Raw genomic sequence first — 17979 nt, 5'->3', positions numbered from 1 at the left:
GTCATCTCAAGGCACTTCACACAGTAAACATTCCAATACAGGTCAGTTCATTAAGCCAATCAGTAAAAAGTTTCCAATATATGGAACCCAGCAGGTTGCATCGAGTCACTGACCAGTGTCAGAGTCTTTACATCAGTCCTCATACTAAGCAAGAATTTAGTGACAATGGAGAGGAAAACTCCCTTTTGACAGGAAGAAACCTCCAGAGGGTCCTGGCTCAGTATAAGCAGCCATCCTCCACGACTCACTGGGGATCGAGAAAACAGACGCGCGTATTGTATTGTTGTTGTGTCCCTTTTTTCTCTCTCTCTTTCTGCAGGTCTAGAAGCAGACTCTTGTTCATTATTGTTTATTTTTGTGGAACACAAACAATATATATATTTATATATATATATATATATATATATATATATATATAAACATATATTCTTCGAACTTGCATAGCTTTGCCTTTGTTGCTGGCTTTGTCATGACATATATCCAAAAATGTCTTATCTGTGAATGTAAATGTATCCATTCAACCTTTGTCATGACATCTGCAACCATCAGACGTGTCAAACAATATTCCAAAATCAAATTACCAGCTTTTACTGTTGATCTTATGAAATGATATTTAACATCCATATGTTTACACCTCTGCCTGTTTACATGGTTCTTTGCCAATGCTATTGTTCCTTGATTGTCCTCAAAAATCTTTGGTGGTACCTTTTGATGTTCATACATATTTTGCAACAGTTGTTACAGGTACAAGCATTCTTGTGCTGTTGCTGCCAAAGCAATGTACTCCACTTCACAAGTTGACAAAGCAACGGTTGGCTTTTTCTTTGTCTTCCACGACACTAATGTACCATTCTCACTTAGACTTATACAGTAGCCTGTGGTACTCTGCTGCCCAATCGGCATCGCTGTGAGCTTGAATTCTCAGATCTTTGTCACTTCTGTAACTCAGGGTTTTGTCTTTCATTTGTTTCAAGTATCTCAGTACATGCTCAACAGTAATCCAATGTTCCGTGGTTGGTTCTTTGAAGTATTGAGATAGTTTGCTTATGACAAAGCTCAAATCCGGTCGTGTGCAAGAAGTCAAGTGAATAAGGCTACCTACTACCTGTACATCCTGATGTCTTCCATTTTCTCTGCATCATTGTTATAGCTCAGGTTTGGCTCACAAGGAGTTGATCTTGGTTTACAATCCTGCATTTGAAACCTTTCCAAATGTCTTTCTACATGTTGCTTTTGTGATATTTTAATACAATGTTCAGTTTGCTCAAACTCTTATGCCAAGAAAATGTTTGAGTTCACCCATATCTTTCATTTTGAATCTAGCAGTTAGCAGTTCCTTCACCGTTTTCAAAACAATCTCATTACTGGCTGTAATGGTAATATCATCAACCCAAACAATAAGGATCACTTTGTCTTTTGTTGATCTGGTGTAAACACAATGATCAGCAGAACTCTGAACAAAACTGCTCTCTATTAGATAGTCATGTTATGTTCTATTCCAGTTTCTACCAGATTGCCCAAGTCCATAAAGTGATTTTTCCAGCGTGTAGACCAGTTTTTCACTGGTTTTTCCTGTTACTTTATAACCTTCTGGCTGCTCAACGTAAACCTCAAAATCTATCGGTGCATGTAGGTATGCAGTTTTCATGTCCATCTGATGTAAAATCAGCTTTTCTCGTATTGCACATTGCATCAATACTCTTACACTTGTAAGGTTTGCCGTTGGAGAAAAAGTTTCTTCATAGTCTACACCGGATCTCTGATCATAGCCTTTGGCTACATATCATGCTTTATATTTTTCTGTTCCATCGCCATTGTTTTTCTTTACATACGCCCATCTACCCCCCACTGTTTTCTTTCCCTCAGATAAGTTGGTTAAGGTAAATGCGTTGTTTTCCTTTAAAGACTGCATCCCCTCATCCATAGCTGCTGTCCACTCTTCTGAGTTAGGTGACTTTACAGCTTCACTGAATGTTGTGGGTGTATTACATATTAATCTGTAACCGTAGTCTATGTTGGTTAATGCTTGGTCATCTATATCCTCTCCTGACACAGAGTCATTAAGATAGCTTGGTTTCTTTCTTTCTCTAGAAGGGTATCTTCTGATGTTTTCAGTTGTCCTAGGTGGCATCTGACTGTTCGTTTTTTGTTGACTGTCTTGATCTACTTCTTGTGAACTAGCCTCTGACTCTCCTTCTTTTGCATTAGGTCTCTCTCACCTGGATGTCTTCATCCCCAGGTGCCATGTCTTTCAGTTGCTTTTCTTCACCGTTTCTGGTCACAAACTTGACCAGCCTGAACTTCTGCACTTTAGCACTGTCCGGGAAGTAAACTTGTGCTGTATGTAGTATGCTGGACTATTTTTATCGTAGCCTACAAAAACACCCTTTGTGCATCTGGAATCCAACTTTCCTTTGTCCTGTTTATAGGCATAACACTCACAGCCAAATTTCTGCATCCTGGATAAATTGGGCTTTCTCCCTGTCCACATAAAATAAGGTGTTTGTCCTGTCCTGTTGTTGAAACACCTGTTTCTCACAATGACCGCAGTTTGAATTGTGTATGTCCGGGGGTGGGGGGGTGGGGGGGGAGGGGGGAGGGGGGGCATGGCAGGTTCCCAAGTGTACAGTTTGCATTCATGTAATAAAAAAAATATTTGGTGGGGGAGGGTGTCTGACCAGTTTTTTCATGCCCATGGGCCCCATAAATTCTCTGTAGACTAAATTAAGGGTGTCGCCATCTAACTGCTATCTTCTTGCTAAATGAAAAAGTTTCATATTTCAGCATCAATGAAAACTTCAAACTGCTTTAGTCCTTGTTGCAGATGGTTCTTGTGTATGCAACCCTGATAAGATGGATTAATGTGTTAACAGCTGATTTCTTCTTCTAGAGGGTTTGAGCTTTTCAGAGCCAGCATAATGAAGAACATTAAGTGCCACCAGCAGACTGAGAGGAAATCACTGACACTTCTTAAAAAATCGTACGTTTATACACTGCAAGTGCAGACTTTACTCTAGAAAATGTTTGGCCCGGAGATGGAGTGTAATAAGCTCTGCTGAGCTCTTCATGTTCCACTCCTTTTTTCAGAATGCAGAGAATTCGCTCAAAGCAGCAGAAGTACAAAGAGGGCCAGAAATCTGGTGGACATTCACTTACGATCCAGGATCCTGGTAAGGGCAGCACTCATCGTCCGACATCAGTATTCCACCATTTCCTTATGTAAGGTTATAGAAGGAAACTTATTCTGTCCTACTGAAATGAACAGGAAACCAAAACATCAGCTAATATTGGTTCTGCTGCTCTGTTGTTTCAGGGTTGTAGCGTAAAGCTGAATGGCAGCTACCTTTATACGGAATATCATAACCAGACTAATGTTTTATTGCCAAGTGAGAGTCTCACATTGTTAGGAATTTGCTTCAGTGGAATGGTGCAAAAGTACAAAGGAAGCAAGCGCAAACAAGGATGCATCACCAAATGATTATGAATAATAAACACAAGAACATAAGAAACAAAGTGACTAGTGCACATCTGTATGGTTATAATGGTTATTTGGTGTTCAGGAGTCACACAGCAAAGGAGAAGAAGCTGTTTTTGTATGAGGTTCTGGTCTAAATGGACCTGAACCTCCTGCCTGTGGGGAGTGGTTTAAACGGTCCATGACCAGGATGGGAGGGGTCAGCAGTGTTGGGAGTAATGCGGTACAAAAGTAATTAATTACTGTAATGCATTGCTTTTTGCTGTAATGTGGTAATGTAAGGCATTACAGGGAAAGAAAATGGTAATATTTACTCTGTACAATTGTCAGCAACGCTGTAATTACAATGCATTTTTAAACCCAGAATCAAGATGTGTTCCTTAAAAATTCAAATTGCGGGAAACCCGAAGAAAGATCCAGTATCTGCATATATTACGTCATTTATGGACTCAGCTTTGCGGGCAGAGAGGACGCCGCGGTACCGGCTCAACTACTCCTGCACGGCCGCTGCAACATTCACAAAATCGCTCCACTAAAACAAAATAATTCACTTGCGATCGTTCATATCAGCGCATATTCTCTGGTATTTTGTGCTTTTCTGACGTGCTTTGCCTCAGCTGAGTTCATAATCTGTGCCCCGGTGATTTCAACTCATTGCTGCTGGAGCGCCGCTCATGTGAAGATCCCTCTGGCTGTATAAATAAACTTTTACTTACTCTGGCTGATCGTTAGAAAATAGGAAGTCTAGGAAACCGTTTTTTCTGGAAGACGGAGAAAACATGCAGCATGCAGGAAGGTTAGAGAGAGAAAGGGCAGGAAATTATTCACATAAAACCAAGAAAAAAAGAAAAAGTAGGTAGATTTATCCCCGATACAGATTTTTAGCAGTGAAAAGCAATAATATATAAGCATTTAATATTCATACATGTGATAGAATCAGATCACCCCAGAAGTCAGTCCCACATCCAGGGCCGTATCAAGGCATTTGGGGACCAAGGCAAACATAGGCTTGGAGCCCCCACCACCTCACTCCCTGCTCAGTTAATATAAGATGGCAGCGTGCTGAGAGTACAGATTGTTGTTGCTTTTATTTAATAAACAATCATTTTAAAGCACTTTTATTATTTCTGACTGTTTTAACAGCAATCCTAGCTCAGACACCACATCACTTTCCACATATGTAAGGCATTACACTACTTTTGCATTACTTTAAGTTACTTTCACCAATACAACTTCAATATGAATCTGGTAATCTGACGCTCAGTGAGCTCACTGAGCGTCAGATTACCAGATTCATATTGAAGTTGTATTGGTGAAAGTAACTTAAAGTAATGCAAAAGTAGTGTAATGCCTTACAATTTAAAATCAGTAATATTGTAATGTAATGAATTACTTTAAAATGAGGGTAACAAGTAATAAATAATGCATTACAGTTTTGAAGTAACTTGCCCAACACTGGGGGTCAGCTGCAATTCAACCTGCACGCCTCAGAGCCCTGGAAGTGTACAGGTCATGGATTGATAAGAGGCTACAGCCAATCACCTTTTCTGCTCAACACTTATTTCCCTCTGGGATTAATAAAGTATCTTTGAATTTGAATTTGAGTTGAACTGAACACACAACATGCTAGTCTGTGCTTTTTTTCCTGGCAGTGGCCTGGAGAAGGTGTGGATGGACTCCGTAATGGTCATGTAGAACTGGGCCATCATGATTGGCATTCTGAGTTTCCTCAGCTGCCACAGGAAGAACAATAACTGCTGGGCCTTTTTGATGAGGGTGCTGATGGACATCTCTTACTTGAGGTTGTGGGTGATAGTGGTCCTAAGGAAGCGGAAGGAGTCCATGGTTCAGATGGGGGTTCTGGGTTATCAGGGTTAGTGGAGCTGACACTGCCCTGTCTTTTGGGCATTCAGCTCCAGGTTGTTGTTGGTGTACCAGGACGCTAGACATTCCACCTCCCTCCTGTAGGCAGAATCGTCACAGTCTGAGATGAGGCCAATGAGGGTGGTGTCATCTGCAAACTTGACCAGCTTCACAGACTAGTGGCTGGGGGTGCAGCAGTTGGTGTATAGGGAGAAGAACAGAGGGGCGAGGACACAGCCCAGGAGGTGCCAGAGTTAATGGTCCGAGTGTCTGAGACATTCCTTCCCAGCCTCTGTCAGGAAGTTGTGGCCGGCAGATGGGGTCAATCACATTCAGCAGGGCCAGTTTGTCCTGGAGAAGGTCTGGACACATTGTTCCAAACGATGAGCTGAAATCCCCAAACAGGATTCTAGCATAGGTTCCTGGGGAGTCCAGGTGATGCAGGATGAAGTGAAGAGCTAAGTTGATTGCATCATCTGCAGACCTGTTGGCTCTGTCGGCGAACTCCATGGGGTCCAGTCGGGGGGCTGTGATGTTTTTGAGGTGGGACAGAACCAAGAGCTCAAATGACTTTGTGACTACTGATGTCAGGGCCACGGGTCTGAGTCCAGTGATCCTTTGCTTCTTAAGCCGGGCGTGCACTGTACGACTTTTTCACTCGTAGCGTTCAGCTTCAGCTCAAACTGTACGACTTCCTCGCAGGGCAGATCTCACGAGTCGTGTGCTCACACTGCACGACCCAGTTCTCGGATGCGACCTGACTGCTCACACTGTACGTCTGGTAGCAACACGTCGGCCCTAAAAATGTGCTAAAAATAGCAGTTTTTACTCAACACGTCAGACTTTTTTTGTCTTGTTTTGCCTGTTGTCCTTCGGGAGTGCTGCAGGGGGACACACAGGGATTTATGGGGGTTGGATGAGGAAAACGAAATAAAGAAAGTAAATCTGTGTTTTGTGCTCAGTTTAATTTGACATGAACACGACAAACACGCTTTCTTGACAATCTTTGTGAGTAAAAAAACGTGTAGAAACAAAAGCGAACAGCGTGTGTTATTAGGGAAATAGCGGGCGAGTGGTGTTGATGCAGGATTGCGCATGCGCCGTGAGCGGTTCTGATACATTTTGGGTCGCAGCTGCTCGCAGCGTCGCTTCAACAGTGCGATACCCTCACGAGGGACGAGCAAAATATTAAACACGCCAGAAGTCTGTGCGAGCTCACGACTGCTGATCGGCAGCTGGTCACGTGGTGTTAATCGCCTCTCGTAACCCCCTGTACACTACACGACCGCTCGACGCAAAACTCGCCCCGATGTCGTGGATTCTCGCACGACTGGAAAATCGGCTCAAAAAAGTGAAAAAGTCGCACAGTGTACGCCCGGCTTTAGGGACTGGGCCTATCATCTGCAATGTCTCAAGGTGGAAGTGGACACATCGTCTGGTCCAGGAGCCTTGCAGGCTTCCAGCCCTGAAAGAGCTGGTGCTGTGTTGGAAGAGGGGTGGCTTTTGTGAGGTGACTTCTGGGGGGAGGGAGTTGTGAATGACCGTGATGATGTGTAGAGGTATCATGGTTGGCTTGTGGACCATCAAAGCTACAGTAGAACTTGTTCAGCCTGTTGGTAACATCAGATCAACAGTTGAATGCGGGAGTTTAGGCTTGTAGTCATTTGCCTAAACCCTTTCCACACTTTGCCCTGAACCTTTTTCTCCAAATTCCTCTAGAAACTCAAACAGATAAGAAGTCCAGGAAGAAGAACTGGTCACAGCCTTGGAGTGACCATGCCACAGGTAGGATGTGTGTTTAGTTATAGTTAATATGTGACTTGCTCACATGTCAAACTTATCACAACTTCATTATGACACCAACAGTGGTTTTGCACATTTTCTAGCCATGTAGTCACCAACAGGCCTGCCTCAGGAAAGGTTCAAACACTGGGTCACTAGTGTGAACCACATCTTTCTCTTTTTATTTATTTTTTCGGGGCAATGCACATTAATGAACTATCAGGTACTTATGTACAGACTGTAAATGAGACAGAATATAGCAGCTGGAAGCAGGAAGGGCCTTATGTCCAGTTTAGCCTTTTTTAAGTGTGACCTTGATATGCCTGCCCACAAATATCTGCTACACCCTTGTGTTCAGTTTATCTTATTAAAAAGTGAAAGTTGTATTTACAGGTTGTCCTTCTCCTGCCTGAGTGAAAACACTGATCTCAGCAGCATTTTGCTGAGTATTTTTCCTCTGAATTTTCAGTTCAGATGCCAAGGTTTGGGCAGCCTCTTCAATCTTCATGATTTTCCTTTACAAATCGTTTGTTGTTACGATTAAAAAATTCAGTTAAACAAGTCATACAGGAGACACACACAGTGATATTTGAGAAGTGAAACAAATTTTATAGGATTTACAGAAAGTGTGCAATAGTTGTTAAAACAAAATTAGGCAGGTGCATACATTTGGACACTGTCTTTCGAACTCATTTTTGGAACTCAAAATTGGTTTGGTAAGCTCACTGACCCTTGACCTCCACACACAGGTGAATCCAGTTATGAGAGAGTATTGAAGGGGTGCAATTGTAAGTTTCCCTCTTTGAATATTTTCTGAAAAGCAGCAGCATGGGGTCTCAGAACAACTCTCACTGAGCTGAAAACAAAGATTGTTCTCCTTCATGGTTTAGGGGAAGGAAAAAGAAAGCTGTTTTAGAGATTTCAGCTGTCTGTTTCCACAGTTAGGATCATATTGAGGAAATGGAAGGCCACAGGCACAGTTCAAGTTAGACCAGCACCAAAGACCTACAACATCATCTTGCTGCTGAAGGAGTCACTGTGCATCATTCAACTATTCGGTGCACTTTACTCAAGGAGATGCTGTATGTGAGCGTGCTGCAGAGGAAGCCTATTCTCCACCCACAGCACCAACAGCAGCTTGAGGTATGCTAAAGCACATCTGGACAAGCCAGCTTCATTCTGGAATAAGGTTCTGTGGACTGATCAAACTGAGTCATTTGGGTGTAACAAGAGGTGTTATGCATGGAGGAACAAGAACACCGCATGCCAAGAAAAACCCCTGCATCCTACAGTACAACATGGTGGTGGTTCCAACATGCTGTGGGCTGTGCGGCCAGTGCAGGGACTGGGAGCCTTGTTAAAGTTTAGGGACGCATGGATTTCACTCAGTATCAGCAGATCCTGGAGACCAATGTCCAGGAATCAGGGACAAAGCTGAAGCTGCACAGGGGCGGGATCTTTCAACAAGACAATGACCCCAAACACAGCTCAACAACTACTAAGGCGTTCATGCAGAGGAACAAGTAGAACGTTCTGGAATGTTCATCTCAGGCCCCAGACCTGAATATTATTGAAAATCTGTGAGGTGAGTTAGAGAGAGTTGTCCGTGTTCAGAAGCATCACACCTGAATGGTCCAAAATACCTTCAGCCAGAATCCAGACTCTCACTGGAAGTTATAGGAAGCCTTTAGAGGCTGTTATTTCTGCAGAAGGATGATCTACTGAGTTATTTCTTTTTATGGTGCCCATCTGTATGCACCTGCCTAATGTAGTTTAAACAATTACTACGCACTTTCTGTAAATCCTATAAACTTTGTTTCACTTCTCAAATATCTCTGTGTGTCTCCTAAATGATTTATTTAACTGAAATTGTTAATCAAAAATAATCAACAGCCTTGTTAGTCATAATGGTTAATAAAGCTGCCCGAACTTTTGCATCCCACTGTAACACATATAAGGTTCATAATAGTTGTCCTCTGCAGTTATCCACTCAGGAGAATACTACCTGTTTGAGTCTGACAGTGAGGATGAAGAGGATCTGGTTCCTGAAGAGAAGAAGCTTAAGGATCAGTCTGCATGTCAGGTCAGCTTCACAAAGCAGTTATAGAGTTTATGTCTGTAATTGTGCGCTGTGACATGTATGTGTGTTTATCTATGCCAGTTGGCATACCAGGCGTGGGTAAGCAACGTAAAAACTGCTCTGAGAGAACGTCAGAGACGCCAGAAACACATGAAGAGAACAAAAAGAAAAGAAACAAAGAGGGAAGAAGGACTCTCTTCCCACCAGGAATCTTGTTCTCTGAAAGGTAATGCTGCTTCTTACTTTACTGTGAAAAGTAGGAAGACACTGAACATAGGAAAGTGACTATCTATTCTACTTCACAACAATAGTGTAAAACATTTTAACTTGGATGAAGGCAGATGTTAGCCTTTTTATAACATTTCAATCCCATTCTAATCCGTTACGATCACAATGCAACCATAAGAGGTCACAGGTCAGGAATTCCTTGTGGCTGTCCCAAATCAGGATTGATGGTAGGGTTGTGTCAGGAAGCCTAAGCCAAACCATATGTGTGAGTCACAAACAGGGATTGGTTGGGGCTGGGTTAACTACTTCTAACGGTGCTGTAGGCAATGAAAGTCGGACTGCTTTTGGTTGATGGAGGGGATGAGGAAGGTGTATTTGAAAGGCAGGATTGTAGAGCTGGAAGTTGGAACTACGAATGTTGGAACTAAGACAGGTACAGCTAGAGAAGTGGTGGGCCTGATGCAGAGATGGGAGGAGAATGGGCCATGTGTTCAGGAGACCAGGTGGGATGGTAGCTAGGCTAGAAAATTAGGAGAAGGTTTAAGATGTAGTGACTGCAAGGTGTGAGCGTAGCTAGACTGTAAAGGATGTTGGTCTGTAGGATGAAACTGATAGTGAGGAATATGAAGAGAACAAAGAGTGTTGTGAGGTTTTCAGGGAGGAATTGAGACAAACTCTTGGTGGTCAGGAGGTGCTAACATAACTGGACAAATACAGCTCATGTGATTCGGGAGGCAGGTAAGATGGTACTGTGTCACCTTGAAGGAGTAAAGTATATAAGGAGACTTGGTGGTGGAGCGAAAAAGTCTCACTGGAAAAAGTCCAGTGGGACACTGGAGAGTAGACAGGTGTACAGCAGATTCAGCATTAGTGAAGGTAGAGGTGGCAAGGACCAGACAAAGGCTGTATGACGTTACAGTTGGACAGAAAGGAGGGAGGAGAGGATTTGTGCAGGTTGGTGAGGCAGAGAGTAGCTCCCTAAAGGGCTATTTCACTCATTGTGGGATCTAAATATGATATAACTGTCATTGTTTATGTAGTAATATTAATATGTGATGTAACTGATAATTAAATCATTATTAAATCATCAAGTAGGCTCGTTTGGTGTATTTAAGATCTGAAATAAGGCATTTCAACAAAAAACAGTTATGCTGGATGAGTCAGGGTTGGGCGGTATGTATCTTTTTTCCATCCTCCAATCATCCGTCCAATAAATGATGATGGGCGATGCATTTGTGCATGTGACTCTTTGGGCAACATAATTCACGGTCTAATTTGTGAACACAGAAGAAGACCGAACATTGATTTCTGGTTGGAGTTAGTTTTATTTGGGAATGTCTGAGTGCAGCCTTTTCTGAGCTGTCTTTCATTCTGGTTACCATGACAACGTGTGTATGATTGGGAAGCAGAAGAGGTTCTGGAGGTTCTCATAGTTGTAAAATAGAACATGGACTTGTATCTGAATCAGGCGGTTTATCTGTCGCTCCCCAGTGGGTCCCAATCCCAGCACAGCCCCAGACGGACCTCCTGTCAGTACGCTCATGGAAAGGCGTTTACTCCAGAGAGCTCGCTCTGACAAATCCTTAACAATAAGAAGAAACGATCATTTATCTAACACATCTCAAGCAAAATCATGAGGACGAAAATATAAAATCATAAAATTTAATTTTAAATTTTATTAATTAGTTAAAAATGAATAAAATACATTATAAAAATTTAAAGAGCAACAATTGTGATTACAAAAAACACACTCCATTCTACAATGTCAGATTCCCGTCAGGTGTTTCAGCACCAAATATGACTCAACTGTTTTTCCACTGAAATAATTATTTAATGGGTAAAATAAATAGTGGATGAGGAACATGTGTGGACAACGTGGTTCCCCCGTTCTACCATTAGATGCTGTGTATGGTTGATAAATGAGGCCCCTGGGGTGTGAGAGTGAGGTTGGCATGGTGGGGCCCCGAGTCAGGCCTTGAACTTGGCGTGGAGGTCGCCGCTAGAAATGTAGCCATCTGACAGGAGGGGCTACAGAAAGAATGGGCTACAGACAGGAGGGGCAGATCGACACAGCATCAGACAAACTCAGGATTATTTGCTCCAAACTAAAAACCAAAAGAAAAGAAACAGATCCTTTGCGGCAAACAGGTACCATGGATATTCCCACAATAAACTCTTACCCCCAAATTCCACTACCTTCGCTCTGCTCCGGTCCATCCCCGCCTTCCGCAGCCGCTCGCTTCCGAACTCAATTTTTACTGGTACCCGCTCTACAACGGCTCCGCTCCGGTGCGGAGACCTGAGGTGGGCAAACAAGCATGCGCGGGATTTTCGAGATCTTACGATACAGTCCGAGCAATAAACGCGGAAGTTAGATCCAAACACCCGTTGTGTGGGAGAAGCATCGAAATGAACTGTTTAATCTGCCCATCATTTGTGTTGAGAGATCAGCAGTGTCTGGATCAACAAAGTGTGACTACTTTGATAGTAGAAACTGTATTTATGGCTTACTTTTGTGCATTTAAAGTTCAGCCGCCATTGATAGTTGTTAAAAGTTGTTAAACCTGTGCATATGAAACAAAAAACGTCTTTTGTTTATCGATTTATTGTGAAAAACAGAAGTTGTGCTTGCTCTTTTTCCTGTTGGGCGGTTGTGATTTCTGTCCATTTACTGCGGAGGTGCTCCGGCGTCCGGCAAAAATAGAATCAATCCCATTTTTGCCGGACGCCGGAACAGAGGGCGCCGCACTGCCGGAGCACGGCTGCAGTAGTGGAATTGCTCTGATTGCCTACAACGGGACCGATTTTGCTCCGGCGTTCGTGTCGGAGCGGAGCAGAGGTAGTGGAATTTGGCGGTTAAGGAAGTTATAGAAAACTCCTCATTGTCAATGAATTAATATGAATACATATACACATAATTAATTCCCAAGTATACATCCAGATCTAACGTCATCAAATCCAAATACACTATTAGTGGGTTCCATTTCTTCATGAACAAATCAGCATTCAAGTTGAGGTATGCTGTCATTTTCTCCTTTGTGTACACTATCACCATTTATTCCTACCGCTGACTGACAGAAGGGGGTAGTGGTTTACCATCTTTTAGCCTCAAATAGCAGGACTTTCAGCAAAAATATTTTTTCTTTACTCAAGAGGTCAGAGGGGAGTATTCCGAAAACCAATGTCAATGAGTTCCTTTCAATAAGGACTTCATTAAATATTTTAGAACCTCTTCTCTAATTCCCTCCCAGGAGGTGCTAAACCTTCGACAATCCCAAAAACTGTGCGTAGGGTCTCTGATTTGTCCACATTGTCTCCAGCACATTTTTGAAACATGAGTTCTTATTAATGCTTGCTTAGTTGCTGCAAAGACTCTGACACTAGTCAGTGACTCGATGCAACTTGCTGAGTTCCTCATATAGGAAACTTTACTGATTGGCTTAATGAACTGACCTGTATTGCAGTAGCTCAACAGGTTGAGCGGGTTGTCCAGTAATCGGAAGGTTGCAGGTTCGATCCTGGCTCTGGACAGAGAATTCTGTTGTTGTGTCCTTGGGCAAGACACTTAACCCACCTTGCCTGCTGGTGGTGGTCAGAGGGACCGGTGGCGCCTGTGCTCGGCAGCCTCGCCTGTCAGTGCACCCCAGGGCAGCTGTGTAGCTCATCACCATCAGTGTGTGAATGTGTGTGTGAATGGATGAATGATACACTGTAGTGTAAAGCGCTTTGGAGTCCTTACTCTGAGAGGCGCTATACAAGTGCGGGTCATTTATCACTTACTGAGCCTTAAGACGACTCTTGTTGTGATTTGGCGCTTTATAAATGAATTGAATTGAATTAGTTTTGTCAAAGTTAGAAATAATAAAGGGTGCTTTGAAAAACTCTAGTACTCACTTTCCAGTTGAATGCTCTTCATGTTTGGCTTGCAGGACAATTTATGTCCATTTACCTACATTTGCACCCTGTCTTGATCATCAATCTCAATTTTCATTTCCCACTTTTCCTTCCTTCATGTCAAGAGCATTCCCTAAAATGTTAGATTGTAAACATTTATACAAACATACCACTTTGTCGTATTTCCCTTCTTTTGTGTTTTTTAAAAAGCATTTTGGAAACACTTCTTTTTTGTAGGTGGTGAGGATGAGGTATTCAAAGAGGAAGAGGAAGAGGAAGAGCAGGAATCTGGTAGGAAGTACAAACATTTTTGGCAACTATTTTTTGCTGTAATAATAAGCAGTCATTTATGTTTCTGAAAGCATTCTTTGTCTACAGCATTTTTTCACAGCTGCCTGAAACTTTTGCACAATACTGTACATTTTCTGTATGAATGTGGCAGGTTTTTTCTGTTGACTATCTCATGTCTGTTCTACATATTATTTTTGCTTTGACTTCCTCATCAGTGCTACTTCACTTACTTCACATGTTCAAAATTAGTTGCTATTTTTTCAGCAGAAGATCTCACCTGGTGCTTCCACATAGGGATGGGTACCGAATTCGGTACTTTTTAAGGTACCGACCGAATTCCATAGTACCGACCGAGCACCGATTCACTTCATTTGAAACGGTGCCTCGTTTCGGTACCCGTCCTTTACAACGAGAACTTGCCTAGACAGCTGCGCATGCACAAGAGCGTTAAGTCATCGGTCGCTGCGAGCGAGTTGTAAACAGAGCAGCATGGGTAGAAAGAAGGAACGCTAAAGCTTGGGTCCACTTCACTAAATGTGATGGGTAACTGGGTGATGATGAAACCAGCTACAACAATCTAAGTGAGACATCCTCATCTTAATCTGCTCCGGTAGGTAAATAAACTATAAGATAACGTTAGCTTGATTTGTTAGCTTCCGTTTCACTAATGGTGCATTTGCTTTCTCCTCGGAACTCCGAAATTCTGACTAGAAGAACATGAACGCGCTCTAAAGTTTAGCTTCAATTTACTAAATGCGACGGGTGATTGGGTGAAGATGAAACCAGTGACAACGATTTAAGTGAGGCAGCATCGTTTAAATCTGCTTCAGCAGTTAAATAAACTGTTAAAGATAACGTTAGCTTGGTATGTTAGCTTCCTATGCCACCATTGTTATCATCTAATGGTGCGTTCGCTTTCTCCTCGGAAATTCTAACTTCCCAGTAGGAAAAATCAATTGAAAAAGGACGGTAAAAGGAATGAAGATACACAGTAAATTTAGTTCACAGTAAAGATGTTTGCTTCAGTTTAATTATCAGCTTGAAAAACTACAAGGACGATGTTAAAATACAAACAGTTGTATGTTACTTATCGTGATATTTATCAAATATGGTTATAAATTGAGAAAAATATATATCTAATTATAAAAGAGAATTAAAATATTAAACACTCAAAAGTATCGAAAATTGGTACCGTTAAGTACCGGTATCGATACCTAGGTACCGGGAATTAGTACTGGATCGATTCAAATGTCAAAGGTACCCATCCCTACATTCAGGTGGGAAACTTGCTACACTCTTTACTTTTACATCCTGTTTTGTGTCCTCCAGTTCATGGCGAGATGGTTCAGAAGATCTTGGACATTCTTCAATTTTTGTGGGTCATCGTCTTGGCCATGGTAGACGGACTCACTCAATGGCTCAACCTGCTCACTAAGCAATACAGCGATGCGTCTTCAGTTCTGTGTGAAGAACGCTACTCCATCTTGCACAAAATAAAGCAGGTAAGCCACACGAGCACATCTATAGAACGTGGTTCTGATCTGAAACTGAACACTAAGGGAGGATCACCAAACGTGAGTTCTTATTGATCTAGTGTTGTGTCTGCATCTTCATGTTCATGGCAGCATCATGCACCAGCAGAGTCCAGAGAGGATCAGGTGTCACAGACAAGTGGAAGTGCCACTTTTGATGCATGTTTGGATGAAGCTGAAGATTCTACCAGAAATAGGTTGGTGCCTGCCACTGTTTCACAAACCTGCAAATTGGACCCCAGATTAAACCCTAATATGGACATGTTAGTATGCCACTGCCACAGAAACTATTATGGGTGACTGTGGCTCAGGGGTCAGCAGTTTGCCCTGTTGGGCGCCAGTTTGAACCCTGGCTCTCTCCGTATTGGTCTTTGTATATATGTGTAAATAATTTGCTTCTGACAGTGTGCCCCAGGGCAGCTGTAGCTACATTGTAGCTCATCACCATCAGTGTGTGGGTGAGTGAATGACTGAAGACTGGCGTAAAGGGCTGTGGAGTCCTATGACTTAGGAAAGCTAGACATGTGCAGGTCGTCTATTCGGTTATTCAATTCAGTTTATTTAAAAAGCACCAATCCCTCTTAAAGGCACTTTACAAGGTAAACAATTGAACCTACTCTTCAGTGCATTGAGTTAAATTCATTTTTCCAATTAGTAAAACATTTTTTAATCTTAAGAAAACCATGCAGATTGCATAGAGTTGTTGTGTCAGTGACTTTACAGCAATCCCCATACTAAGCAAGCATGTAGCAACAGTGGAGAGGAAAACTGCCCTTTATGTAGACCCTACACCTTCAACAGGAAGAAACCTCCACCAGAACCTTGATCAGTATGATCAGCCATCAGTTATGACTAGGGATGGATACTGTATTCGGTACTTTTTAAGGCACCAACCAAATTATATGGTACCAACCAAGGACCGAGTCACGTGATATGAAACGCTGCCCTCTTTCGGTACCACCGAGTTTTGTACCTGATTTCCCAAGATGGACAGCAGTGTATGCGCAAGTGCGTTATGTCGTCAGTCGCTGCAGGCTGGCTGTAAACAGGGCAAACAGCATGGCAGAAAGAATGCGCTCTAAAGTTTGGGTTGTGGCGTAATGACCAATAAGAAGTGATAATTCCATATAAATATGAAATATCGAACTGACTGATCTTTGAATGTTTAAATTAGAAGATTGTAGTTATTTTTACTTGCCAGGGACCATAAATACACATCATATTGATTCAGACACAATCAAGTATATAGTATGTGAAAAGGAATTTTTTTTCTAATTCCCTAAACTAATGATTATACAATACAAAGTATGAATAATGATAATGTAATGTAATGTATATGAAGTGATTTAATGTGATGTGTGGAATGCTGGAATGGAAATCTAGATGTTTTAGCAGAACCTTTCTTAAGTATCTGAGAGAATTTGTGGAGTCTCGGTTGTGAAATAAATTTGGCTGTATGTTTGTAAACTAGAGATTTGTTTATTAAACCATCCAACGCAATCTGTGCCAAGTCTACGCACACTTGTGTGGAGATTCTCATGCGATCCAGGGGGTTAAGAGGTCCTGATGGACACTGGCGGTGGGGGGAACTTCTCGGTATCAGGAACCCTTAGATTAGCTCCGATAGGACCCGTTTAGTCTTGAGATCTCTCCAGGAGACGGCAGGAAGCTGGAATGCTTGTTTGCGTCTAAGGCTGTTGTTGGCTCTTAGAAGAGTTGTTTTGTCTGATATCACCAAGCGTTGCAGAGAAGCTTTGACTTGATATCAAAATGCCTTTTCCAGGGATTTGGCCGAATCCAAAGTCAGCTGGAAACTAAATTAATTGGGAAGTAATTCCTGTTTTGTTTAAATCACATTGTTGATAAATTTGGCAACGTTTGAGTGCTAAAGCAACTCAGATTATACCTCAGAAGTCACACCTTCCTTCAGATATAAAGATGGTTAACTCTTTGTGTGAATGAGAATGTTTAAAAACGTGTGTGACGTGGATGTTCATTAATAATTATCTTATTGTAATGTGTATGAGTATACTGATGGATTAACTTGCTAAATCAACACATACTGATCTGGTGTAGATAAGATCTGGAATGGATCACTGCAGGAACAATATTCATTTTAAAGCCATCATTGATTAATGCACAATTATTCAAATGTTTGATAGAAACATCTTGTTCATTCAGCACATTTTAATATTTCAAATTATAAGTTGTAAATTCACGTAGGAACTTTGAGGTGGGTGTACTTTATTTAGAGTGAGGATGCAGCAGTCTCACATGAGGCCTTTAGCAAAGATGTTATGGCTTCTTTGGCTTGTTGCACGTTGTACACTAGTTTTTCTTTCTTGGAGGCCAGACACTTGGTGTTTTTGTGTCTGCAAATGAAAGGTTACTTTCTGGTCAACTTGTTGGTGAAGCATTGACCGCCGGTACATTAACCCCACCCAAGGGCAGAAGACCACGAGGCGTTGGACAACCTTAGAGGCCCTGAGGACTCAGCAGAGGAAGACCGAGTTAGTTCTCAGGCACCAAAGCATCAGGAGTGAGGAAAAGCAAACCCCCACACAGCAGAATAGTCAATTGATATCCCAATCAGCAAATTGTAATCCCACTTTGCGAAATCTGAAGGCAGGGACCTGAGACGGAAGCCAGAACCATGAGGAGAAACGGACCAGATCACAGTGATCCGCAGTGATCCAGGAGACAGGAAAACCCTAGGACCTCCAGAAGAACCAGAAAACAAAATCAGAAGCAGCAGGAAGCAGGAACCAGGCAATGGTTGGAGAAGCAGCAATGTAATTCCCAGGCAACGAGGACATCTGGCGAAACTCAGCAAA

The 17979-nt window shown here is 42.2% G+C and overlaps 1 protein-coding gene across 3 annotated transcripts in view; it reads left to right on the top strand.

The window, feature by feature from the left end:
* piezo1 (piezo type mechanosensitive ion channel component 1 (Er blood group)) overlaps window positions 1-17979 on the top strand; it is a 155164-nt gene that overhangs the window by 87388 nt on the left and 49797 nt on the right. For all 3 annotated transcript variants that reach the window (XR_011515768.1, XM_070542767.1, XM_015945535.3), the window contains exons 28-35: window positions 2891-2980; window positions 3088-3170; window positions 7058-7123; window positions 9103-9203; window positions 9282-9426; window positions 13560-13613; window positions 14943-15115; window positions 15239-15342. Coding sequence is in view for 2 of the 3 variants with exons in the window: in XM_070542767.1 (XP_070398868.1) it covers window positions 2891-2980; window positions 3088-3170; window positions 7058-7123; window positions 9103-9203; window positions 9282-9426; window positions 13560-13613; window positions 14943-15115; window positions 15239-15342 (816 nt within the window). In the remaining variant the exon portion in view is untranslated. The remainder of the gene's footprint in view (window positions 1-2890; window positions 2981-3087; window positions 3171-7057; window positions 7124-9102; window positions 9204-9281; window positions 9427-13559; window positions 13614-14942; window positions 15116-15238; window positions 15343-17979) is intronic.

This window comes from Nothobranchius furzeri, chromosome 12, assembly GCF_043380555.1.
Source record: "Nothobranchius furzeri strain GRZ-AD chromosome 12, NfurGRZ-RIMD1, whole genome shotgun sequence".
In the NCBI taxonomy this organism is placed as follows: domain Eukaryota; kingdom Metazoa; phylum Chordata; class Actinopteri; order Cyprinodontiformes; family Nothobranchiidae; genus Nothobranchius; species Nothobranchius furzeri.
Note: the sequence above shows the minus strand (reverse complement) of the source record. Positions and strands in the feature narration are given on the sequence as shown.